The sequence below is a fragment of the Hipposideros armiger genome, unplaced genomic scaffold, assembly GCF_001890085.2.
Source record: "Hipposideros armiger isolate ML-2016 unplaced genomic scaffold, ASM189008v1 scaffold_7, whole genome shotgun sequence".
In the NCBI taxonomy this organism is placed as follows: domain Eukaryota; kingdom Metazoa; phylum Chordata; class Mammalia; order Chiroptera; family Hipposideridae; genus Hipposideros; species Hipposideros armiger.
The window spans coordinates 5,366,814-5,378,954 of NW_017731357.1; the positions used below are offsets into that span (position 1 = coordinate 5,366,814).

Consider the following 12,141-nt stretch of genomic DNA (forward strand, 5'->3'; position numbering starts at 1 on the left):
GCTAAAAAAATAAAAAATTAAAAAATAAATTTAAAAACTTTAAAAAATATATTGTTCAGGGTAATGTCTGCAAATTTAGACCCTATATTTTCTTCTAGGAGTTTTATGGTTTCAGGTCTTATATTTAAGTCTTTAATCCATTTTGAATTTGTTATTGTATATGGCATAAGAAGGTGGTCCAGTTTCATTTTTTTGCATGTGTCAGTCCAATTTTCCCAGCACCGTTTGTTAAATAGACTATCTTTACCCCAATGTAAATTCTTGCTTCCCTTGTCATAGACTAACTGCCCGTATATGCCTGGATTTAATTCTGGGCTCTCTATTCTGTTCCATTGATCTATGTGCCTGTTTTTATGCCAGTACCATACTACTGTTTTGATTCCTGTAGCCTTTTAGTACGTTTTAATGTCTGGTAGTGTGATGCCCCCTACTTTGTTCTTATTTCTCAGGATTTCCGTGGCTATTCGGGGTCTTTTTTGGTTCCATATAAATTTTAGGATTATATTTTCTATTTCTGTGGAAAATGCCCTAGGTAGTTTGATAGGAATTGCATTGAATCTATATATTGCTTTAGACAGTATGGACATTTTAACTATTAATTCTTCCTACCCATGAGCATGGTAGGTTTTTCCATTTGTTTGTATCTTCTTTTATTTCTTTGTCAGTGTCTTATAATTTTCAGAGTACAGGTCTTTTACTTCTTTGGTTAAATTTATTCCTAAGTATTTTATAGTTCTTGAAGCAACTATTCAAACTTTTGATTTTCCTATTTTTTAGTGGGCATACTCATTTTTAATGGGTTCTTTAAACAACCTTAAATGACCCACTTTTTTTTCTATTCACATACGCATTGGAGCTTTAGGTTAAATTTTATTTTGTGGTAGCTGTCTTTTACCATGGCAAATTGTGGTTAATATTAAGTATGACCTTATTTGGTGACATAAGCTGAGCATTTTTTTAAAGTTCAATTGAGATATTATTTGGTGATAGTGGGCTTATTCTTGCTTATAAGTGATATATTAGATACAAGTGTTTGCTTATATATTTAAAAGGATGAATAGAAATCATTTGTAAAAAGCAGCGTAAACACTTTCTCCAACCCATGTAACTGTCATCATAACCTGATGAAAGCTTGGTTCTCTGTTTACCTGGCTATATGTCCTCCAGTCATACGAAGCATGGTTTTTTAAATTCACTAAGTATGGAAGACACAGCTATTAGTCGATACAGTCAACATCATTTTAGCAGATGAAGTTTTTCAATTTGTCTATTATTGATTTTTACTTTTTACCCTAAATTTTAGTCTCGTAAGTGGCCAAAATTAAACCAGAAAAAGAGGGATTTACCCACATAGCACAACCTCTACACTTGGACTTGGGGTACCAGCGCAGGGTATAGTCAGGCAACGGTCAGGAAACCAAGGACCCCAGGGCCATTGTGGAGCCCTGCTCTCCAGCTGCATTGCTTAGTGCCCCTCGGTGCCCCTCACCCAGACCCCAGTTTAGACCAGCCCTCTGAGATCTTGGAAATGCCTGCCATTTCATTAGAAACCCAAATGCATATACTGCTCCAAGAATATGCTATATTGATGACAAATCAACACCATCTTCTTTTTATTTTTTTTTTTAAGAAATTGTATGAGGAACAGTGTGTTTTTCCAGGACCCATCAGCTCCAAGTAAAGTAGTTGTCTTCAAGTCAAGTACTTGTCTTCAATATAGTTGTGGAGGGCGCAACTCCTTGGCCCATGTGGGAACCAAACCAGCAACCTTGGTGTTATGAGCCTGCCCTCTAACCACCTGAGCTAACCGGCCGCCCCATCATCATCTGCTTTACGATTTTACTGCATTGTTACTTTATTTTTGCCGCATATGTATGCCTTTACAATTAAAATAGCCAAGTCATAACTTTGATAAACCTTCTAATTAAATAAGTTAATTTGAGATGCTAATTATACTTTTAAAGCAATTTTAATTGCATTTCATTATCTCTAGATATTTCATTACCACATAGATCACAGATTAAACTGAATTTATAGAAACACATGAAAATATAATCTGTATAAAGCTCCAAACATACTGATATTCAGCAATAAAATTCTCTTTGAAGTACAAATGTTCAAATATTCATGCTTATTAAAAACTTTTTGTGTTAGCACCAAAAGTATAGTAAGTGGAAGAATATCCTTTTTTAGGGAAACAAGGGATATTTGTTACCCAGTTTCACCGAGATGACATATGCAGATATCAATACAAAGAAATCACTTTATGTTTGTTAACAGGCTTTGCAAAAAGAAGTCATAATAATTGTCAACTTATTTTTCATTTAGTCAAGTGCTCCAAAATATAGAAATGAATAAAAATATTAAATAGGTTTAGATTTTGAGCTCCATATCGTATATGATATTGTGGAAAATTGTATTTTTTCAGGTATACTTGTGTTTTATTTTTATTTCTTTTACTAAGTCATATGTTATAAATTCTGTTCATCCTTTGAATTATATGAAAAAGTTATTGTTAATGCCAGCAATGAAAGATATTTGCTCAATACACAAATTATTGCACTGGTTCTTTTTAAATTTGTTTCCATTATAGGGCCCAGCACAAATTTGCCACCTGTATTTACAGATGATTCTTTCTGCTAAATTATTTTAAATTGCGTTATGTCACCCTTTATTTGAGCAAGTTAGTTGGTACTTTTTCATAGCATCAGACAACACCTCTAACCCAGGTAATCAACAAACACACCTATTCATTGATTTCCTCATTCACTCATTTGTTCATCCAGTTTTTTAATCCATCTGTCATGATTATTTGTCACAAAGAAATCAGGATATGGTTGTATCTGGTATAATGTGGTTTGAGTTCTCTGTAGGTGAGAGATAACTTTGAGAGGTAAAGAATAATTTTGTATATGTTCATATAATAGATTTCTAATAGAGTACTATTAGAATAGTACTATTATTGATATTCTATTTCCTTCATAAAATACCAGGCCTTACTTCAGACTCACGATGTAGTGGCACATGAAGTTTACAGTGATGAAGCATTGAGGGTCACACCTCCTCCCACCTCTCCCTATTTAAATGGTGATTCTCCAGAAAGTGCCAACGGAGACATGGATATGGAGAATGTGACCAGAGTTCGGTTGGTCCAGTTCCAAAAGAACACAGATGAACCAATGGTGAGTAGGAAAAGAAAATGTTTTCCATACTCTTGTAAAATCCCAGCATGAGTTAGAGCAGCTAACTTCAACCTATACCACTAGGAAGTGGGGAGGGGAAGAGGGCATGGGTAGTTTTAAAGAAATCAGTTCCCACATCCTCATTTCACCACCACCACCACCCATAATTGTTGTGCTGACGTCACAGGCACGTTGGTTCGCCTCCCCACCTTGCCTTTCACAATTGCTCTTCAACTTTACCAAAAAGAGAGAGACAGACAGACAGACAGACCTGGTACTTTACTCCAGAGTGTGAAAACCGCTGGGGCAGCAAAAAAAGGGACAATTTGAAATATTGGTATTAGTGTTGAAAAAGTGCATGTCCAATGACATTGTAAAAAAACATCCTTTTATAAGTCTCGTGGTTTCCAGATCTTTTGCCTTCAATAAAATTAGAGGAAGACTAATTTGGAATGCATTAAAAGAGTTGAGTAACGTTGCTGAAATAAAATCCCTTCCATTCACATCTATGAATGAATTTTCTCAGTGCTTAGGAAGAGCGTTGGAATAGAATTGATGCTAACCCCTACCTCATTCTCATAGAATTAACAGATTGGGAAGATCAAAGAAAGGCTTTTTGATGTTAACTGAACAGAAGCAGGGTGCTGGGTGGGTAGGGCGGAGTGGAGACCGTCCAGGCAAACCAAGTAGCATGTGCAGAAACCTGGTGGTAAAAAGACTCTTAACATCGTTTCAAAATGAAAGGAAGGCACCACCACCATTGGACTGTAGAAAACAAGGTGAGTGGCAGGAACAGGACCACATGAATGTTGAAAGACATGTTAAGGATTCTGTTCTTTATCTTAATATCATCAGGAAGCTACTGAAGATTTTTAAGCAAGAAGATAAGATCAGATGTTTATTTGAGAAATAATGACTCTGGAGAATGGATTAGAGGGGAACAAGAGTGGGTATGGAAGATCAGTTAAGAGGCTGTTAATGTAGTAATACAGGGGAGAGATGATGGAACTGGGAACTAGAGGGATGGATACCAAACGGAAAGAAGTGAATAGATTTAACAAAAGAGTAAAATCAATAGACCTTGATAATGGATTGACAGTGGAGATGAGGAAGAAGCAACTATCAAGGATGACCCTAAACTCTAGGTTTTCACAACTGGATAGACAACGATGCTACCTACTGGGACAGGGAATGTTGGGAAAGTTCTAAGTTTGGAGGAGGAATCATATCTTTTGTGGAAAAAAATTCAAATTTAATGCATTTGTATCTTTTCCTCAGAGCATAGGAAGGAGATATTGGGATACAGAAAAACAAATACCTACTTAAGAAAGCTGCCCAGTTGCTCTCCACATTAAAGGAAGAGTTACAGAGCAGGGATTCTATAACTGCGATTTCCAGAGAGCCCTCAACTGTAGACATTTCCAGTTGTAATTCTTATTTACTGTTCTTTGCCAATTATACTATATTATCCCAGCATTTGTCGCAGGCAGGGGACATGCAAATCACCTCAGCCCTTCTGGTGCTCTCCAAGCAAATCTTTGACATAAGAGCACTGGCAGTAGCAGCTTTGGGGTTCCTTGGGCAAATCATTTCATGTCAGTGGGCCTGAGTTTGCTCATATTTTGCTTAGCATGTATTGGCAAAAGCATACTTGATTAAAAAATCCCCAAGATCCCGCCCAGCTCTGAAAGTCTAATATTCATTCATTTTTATATAGTCATTCATTCATTTAGCAAATATTTGTTAAGTGCCTACTGTGTGCAGATACCTATATTAGATGCCAGTGACATAGTGGCCGATAAGAAATGGGTCCTTCCCAGAGCTCACTTTCCACAGGGCTGCCTACATCAAACAAGCAAATAAGCAGGTTAGTACAGTGTGTTTAACAAGAACAGTTATGACAGAGCTATAGAGGAGAGAAGGCTGTGTCAGAGGCAGGAAGAAGGGGTGATCAGCCAAGCAAAGCAGACAGGAAGGTGAAATTGACTACAAGAAGGTGGCCCAGAAATTTCTTGTGATCATAATGTTCTAAAGGAGCCCAGTGACAGCTGCTTGGCCTTTTGTATGAAGACTGACTCCATAGAAACATATACTGAGGAAAAGCATAAAACTATTGTACATCCCTGAGTTACTTTTTCCAGAAAGTATCAAATGGCCTTGAATCTCCCCTATAAGTCTCCTTAAAGAAGCCTTTCTCTCTTCTGTCTTCTATGATCCTAGTAAAGGTGTGCATTTCTTCTCCTACTGACTGGTTGCCATAAAAATGGGAATTATTTTATGGAAAATATATGTATCTTCAATAATATAGTTCTCTGTTACATTTACTACAGCTTCATTTGCTTGCTTAGTTGTCTTATTAAAAGCATTATATTACTATGCAAGATACACCCATATGATCTCTTTTTGCTTTTTGGAACTTCTACAATGTGTCCAACTGTGCCAGGCCCACCCCTCAAGGGTGATGTGCTCCCATTGCACCGTTGTGTTCCCATTTGTAACATCGCACTTGCAATCATTTCTCTATTGATTGGAACTTTCTAAGTTGAAAGTGATAAAGACCAAACTTACACTAGCTTAGAGAATCAGAGAAAGACTTATGTAAGCAAGGAGTGGCCCGGCGTTCACCCCAAGCTGAGATTGTAGGTTCAGGAGTAGGCACCCAACCCAAGCTGGGCCAATCTTTGCCCTAGAATTTGGGGACTTGGGGACAGAGAGAGCATGAGAAATGTCTGCGGCAGACAAAATGATGATTGTTAACTCCAGTTGGTTTGAGGTGAACTTACCCTAGCCATGAGCGACCCTGCCTGTCTCATTCACTTGTGCCTAGCAGGACGCCACATAAAGGTTCGCAGTAATGTTGGCTGAATGAATACACTGATTTATTAATTTCAAGGATGGAACCCCCATTGTACTATCATTTCCCTTATGAAATTACACATTAATTTACAGAATTTTTCCAGGAACAACTCTCTTGGTAACCATACGTGCTGATTGAATGTGCAAGTTGGAAATGAAACAAGTGTTGCCTGCCACTTCTAAGAACTACAAAATAGGAACCATGCAAAGTTATATTTTGTAGAATTGTACAAATTCAGACAGAGTCTAGATTATGAAATATCAAGTATTTTCATGCTGCTTTCTAACAGAGTGTTATTCTCCAATGAAGAAGATAAGACAGAGTCCCCCTACCCTTAATCATTTCAAATTCAAGGGCAGTTTTCACCAAGAGCACATATTGAAAATGTACATTTCTGGGCTCCATTCTAGACTTCTTGAATCTAAATCCAAAGAGTGAGTTTAAAAGTCAGTATTATTTAAAATGCCCCCATGTGATTCTTAGAATCAACCAGGTCTAGTGCAAAAAAATATGTTCATGAAAGCTTGTCTTATACTCGTAATGACGAATAATTAGAAAACCAAAAGTTATCTATTCCATAGAATAGTCTTCTGGCATTAAATATGTGGAGCTTCCACTTCTGGCCAGATTTGCCCTCTCACCTGAAACAACCAAAAAAAATTTTTAAACAGACGAAATTACATGAAAGAACAGTTTTCAAAACATTGAACATCAGGCAACAAAGAACAGTGATCCCTAAGAGACAGAGATCAACAGGATGAACCCTCTGATTGTCCCACCTTACTGACTTGAGAGTTTCCAGGCCCTGTCACAGAGAGGGGGAACTGAGGCAGGGCAGACAGATTCCCTGAACTGAGGAGACAGAACCAAATGTCTGGGGAGACCAGGGCACCTAAAGTTCATGGGAAAGAGTATTGAAGAAGAGAGGGCTGCACAGAGAGAGAACCCCAGAGATCTATAGAGGACCCTTCAGGTATTATTCTGAGTAATGATCAGCACATTTATGAGAGAAAACCACCCAGAGCCAAGGGAAGACCACCCAACAGGATTAGAGAGAACAGTATCCAACACTGACTGCCTGTTTCCACCCACCAAACTGGAAAAACCAATTTGTGGGACATTGTATAGAGTGCTTAGGAAGGTTTTGCCTCAGTAATGAGGAAAAATTAGCCCCACACAGAGAATTGCTCCAGACTTACCTAACAAATCATGAAAGCCAGGCCGAAAGGATCAAACTATTTCAAAGTAACTGAACTACGTCCCAGAATAAAGCTTAAGAATAATTATAGGAATAAAAAACCATCTAGCATGCAACAAGATAAAATTCATAATATCTGGCATCTAATCAAAGATTACTATTATTACAGCAATCAAAATACCAAAAATAATTTTGTCATGGCATGGTGGAGCAATGGCTTTCTCCTCCACTTCCCATATTTTCTGTACTGTTTTCCTAACTTTTGTAATTAAAATTATCTACAGCAAAATCACAAGTATAAAAACAAGTACCATCTCATCGTAATTCTGATTTTCCTTAACTTTTTACAGGGAATCACTTTGAAAATGAATGAACTAAATCATTGTATTGTTGCAAGAATTATGCATGGGGGCATGATTCACAGGCAAGGTAAGTTTCATATATAATTCTTTCTCTCCTTTCTTAACTTTTTTTCCCCTGTAACCTAGTGGAGAAAGTGATTTTTATGATCCATATAAAAGACCTGTTAAATTTATGTTCCATATAAATGATCTATCTTTGGTTTTCATCACTGTTGGCCTCCAGTTGTTATTCATCTGCACATGCTCCAGCCTGTAGATAATGGAGGGAGGGTGTATTACAGTTCTGTTGCTGGGGCGTCTCTGAATCACTGTTTAGATCCTGACTTAGTAGAGACCGTGGAGGATACAGTCAAGTACCCTACTGAGCCCCAGGATATATGTAAGACATCTATCTATTCTGGGATATAGGTATATATTTAAAAAGTTAAATGACAGTTCAAGAATTGCTCTCTCATCCATTTGGGAACACGATATACTATTTATAAATTAGGAAATTAGAGTTTGATAACTAAAAATATAAAAATTCAATGGTAAAATAAGAGATATGAGGGCCGGCCGAGTGGCGCGATGGTTAAGAACTGGCTTGGGACGCCAGAGGGCCCCGGTTCGGATCCCACATATGAGGGCCAGTGACACTGCCCTCTACAGCTAAGATGCTGAACAACAGCTCAACATGGAGCTGGGCTGTGTCACCTGCTACGGTGTAGGCTGCAGCCCCTGTGGCAGTGGGTTGCCATGGGCTACCATGTGTAGCCAGCAGCCAGCGTGAGCGGCCAGCAGCCGCAGTGAGCAGCCGTCCAGAAGCCGGCGACTGATCTGCCTCGTCCGGGAAGAGTGCAATGATGGTGCCAACTTGGGCCAGTGAAGCAACATCCTCCACAACTAGACTGAAGAACAAAAGGATAGCAACTTATCTGTTCCCCTTCACCAATTCCACAGTGCTGTTCCCATCCCCACAATTCCCCAATAAAAATCTTTAAAAAAAAATAAAAATAAAAAATAAGAGATATGAGACCTATGATTAAGTCCGTAATACCTGCTAGTCAAGTACAGTCATTCTGAGGAGGGAATTCCTAAGAACTGAACTAGACTAAGAATGATTTTTTGAGAAAGTGGAACTTTCATTAAGCCTTGGGTGGGCAGGATTTGGACATGTAGGCTTAGGCTCCTCTTTGAAAGAAAGGGCTGAGTTACATGCAATGGTATTTAGAGTCTGATCTAAAACTGGTTCTCCTGTCCAAAAATTAGACTTCCTTTCTTTGAGCACAGGTTATTTTTGTGCTTCACACCTCTTTCCTTAACCCCAGAGAGCAAGAAGTAACACCATAAGCATTTCAGTGCCTTCCTGGCCTCTTAGAGATGACTGCTGTGTACACAGATGGTGTCTGACGTTATTGCTCCTTTCAGGGCAATCTTTATGGGCGTAGGGAGTGGACAGCACTCATGCAGGAGGATGTTTGGTTTTAAATTTCAGTATAAATTTTTTGTTTATTATTTTTCATCATATGCTGTAAATTTAGTAAAGTCTCAATATCATTATTTCTTTAATCTCTTATATTACTGCACTGCCTAGAACCTGCCATCTCTAATAGAAGTGGTAGAGTAGACATCTTGTCCTATTCTTGCTTTTAAAAAGTAGTTTTCCAATGTTTTTCCACGAAAACTAACATTTACTGTAGATTTTTACTAGACACCTTTTATTAGGGCTGAGGAAGTGCCCTTATAGTCTTAGTTGCTGAGCATTTTAATTATGATTGGGTTTTGAATTTTATCAAGTTTTGTCTGTGCATGTGGTGAGATAACAATTTGGGGTTTTTTTTTCTTTTTATCTATTAATGTGGTAAATGACTTTGAAAGATTTCCTAATGATAAACCTCCTTTGCATTTATCACATAAACCCAACTTAGTCATTGTGTATTATCTTTTGTGTGTACTGCTCCATCTTATGTGCTAATGTTTTGTTGAGGATTTTGTATTTGCAATTATGATTGAGACTGGCCTGTAGTTAATTTTCCTTTCTTATGTTTCTCTGTCTGGTTTTCATGTCAAAGTTACATTGGGTTCATAGGATGACTTGGCCTTTTCTCTTCATGAGTTCTTTAAAAGACTTTGTATAATATTGGAATGATTTGTATCTTGAAAATTTGGTAGAACTTGCCTATAAAACTATCGGGGCCTAGTGTTTTGTTTCTTTTTGTTTTGTTTTGTTTTAAAAGATTTTCTTTACAACTGCTTCAATTTCTTTAACATTCACAAGGCTATTCAGGCTTTCTATATCTTGAGTGCATTTTGGTAAATTACATTTTCCTTAAAAATCTTAAATTTTTGTTGTTGTTGTTGTTTTGGAGGTTTTTTTGGGGGGGGGGTTTTGTTTGTTTGTTTTTTTAGCTGAGCCATCCTGCCACCTGTTGGAAGCTCAGCGGCAGCTCAGCTCAGGCCAGGAATCGAACCGGCAACCATGTTGCTCAGAGCTTGCACACTTGAGTGAGCTCATAACCAACTGAGCCACTCGGCCAGCCCAAAAAATCTTAAATTTTTAAAAATTATTGCAGCAAGCTCCTTCATAGTGTTCTCTTTTTAGTCTCTGTCATCTCTGTAATTGTGTCCCCTCGTTCATTCCTAATATCGCTTATTTGTGCCTTGTCCTTTTTCTCTTGATCAACTTTGCCAGAGGTTTGTTCAGAAACCAACTTTGGATTCTGTTAATTGTATGTTTATTTTCTATTTCATTTTTTTATGACCTAATTTTCATTATCTCCTCCCTTCTTTCTGTTGGTTTTATTTAACTTCTTTTAAACACTTCGTTCATTTAGTGCAGACTTTCTTCATTTCTAATACATGCATTTAAGACTAAATTCTACCTCTAAATACTGTTTTATCTGTATCCCACCAGTTTTGATATGAAGAATTTTTATTGTAATTCAGTTCCAAGTATTTTTAAATTTCTATTATGATATTTTTCATGAACCCATTAGTTATTTAGAAGTGTTTTTAACATACTACATTTAAGAGGATTTTCTATATATTTTTTTATAATTTACTTCTAACTTGATTGCATTGTGGTCGGAGAATGTGGTCTGTGTGACACAGTTTCTTTGAAGTTTGTTGAGACATGCTTTGTGGCATAGCATTTTAATCATTTTTGTAAATGGTCTGTGCGTACTTAAGAAGAATGTTTATTCTTTAATTATATGCAGAGTTCTCTATATGATGATTGGCTTGGGGTTAATATTTTTGTTCAAATCTTCTATATCTTGACAATTTTTTTGTCTGTTTCACTTATCAATAATTGTTGAAATATCTCATTATCATAGTAGAGTTTTTCAGTTTCTACCTATAGATCTCTATCCATTTTGACTTTATATATTTGAAGCTGCATTATTAGATGCACAGAAGTGCCTGGTAAGCATTTCTATCCTGAATAATACTTTCTACTTAAAGCCCATTTTAACTAATATTAATGTCATTACTCCAGCTTTATTTTAGTTTTTGGTAGTATGTCTTCTTTCATCTTTATATTTTCAATCATTCTGTGCTTGTATGCTTTAATGAGCCTCTTCCAAACATTTCCAAAGCTGAGTTTTTCTCCTTTTTTTTTAAGATTTTTATTGGGGAATTAGGGAAGAGAACAGTGTTGGGGAATTGGGGAAGGGGAACATTGTGTTTTTCCAGGATCCATCAGCTCCAAGTCAAGTTGTTGTCCTTCAATCTTAGTTGTGGAGGGCACAAGCTCAGCTCCAAATCCAGTCGTCACTTTCAATCTAGTTGCAGGGGGGCGGGGGGGCGCAGCCCACCATTCCATGTGGGAGTAGAACCAGCAACCTTGCTGCTAAAAGCACACGTTCTCACTGTCCCATGTGGGAATCAAACCGGCAACCCTATTGCTCAGAGCTTGCGCTCTTAACCAACTGAGCCACTTGGCCGGCCCCTGAGTTTTTCATTTTTTAATGCACCCTGATGATCACTGTATTTTAAAGAGCAAGGTTAGTCCATTAATATTTATTGTGATTTCTATAATCATGCTTTTTTATTTATATTCCATTTTTTAGTTGATCTCCTTGTTCAGTTTTTGTTTCATTTTTTTCCACTGGTAGTTTAGAATTTCAGCACTCTATTTCTATTTTTTAGGTGGTTACCTTGAAATTTTATCATGCATATTTAAATTTACATATAGTAAAGTGAAACAGTGTCTTAATCCCACTCCCAAAGAATACAAAGACATTGAAACAGTAATTTGATCACACTCCTGACTTATATATTATTCTTTTCTAGTTCTGTCCTGCTTTAAATCCACAAATTTGAAATTACTATTAAAATATATGATTGTTTTTGTTTGGATTTACAGAAACGTTTATGACTTTATTTGTTCACCACTCCTTCCCACATCTCAGACCATCCATTGGGGAACACTTTTCCTTCTTCCTAAAGTACATCCTCAGAAGTTCCTTTAGTGCTAGTCTCTTGTTGATAAACACTCTCAGGTGGTGTTTGTTGTAAATATTTTACTTCAGCCTCAATGTTGAAGATTACTTTTGCTGAGAG

General features: G+C 37.2%; 1 protein-coding gene across 14 annotated transcripts in view; it reads left to right on the forward strand.

Moving 5' to 3' along the window:
• CASK (calcium/calmodulin dependent serine protein kinase) overlaps nucleotides 1–12,141 on the forward strand; it is a 415,968-nt gene that overhangs the window by 361,566 nt on the left and 42,261 nt on the right. For all 14 annotated transcript variants that reach the window (XM_019649798.1, XM_019649806.1, XM_019649845.1 and 11 more), the window contains 2 exons: nucleotides 2,994–3,182; nucleotides 7,588–7,666. In XM_019649798.1, coding sequence (XP_019505343.1) covers nucleotides 2,994–3,182; nucleotides 7,588–7,666 — 268 coding nt within the window. The remainder of the gene's footprint in view (nucleotides 1–2,993; nucleotides 3,183–7,587; nucleotides 7,667–12,141) is intronic.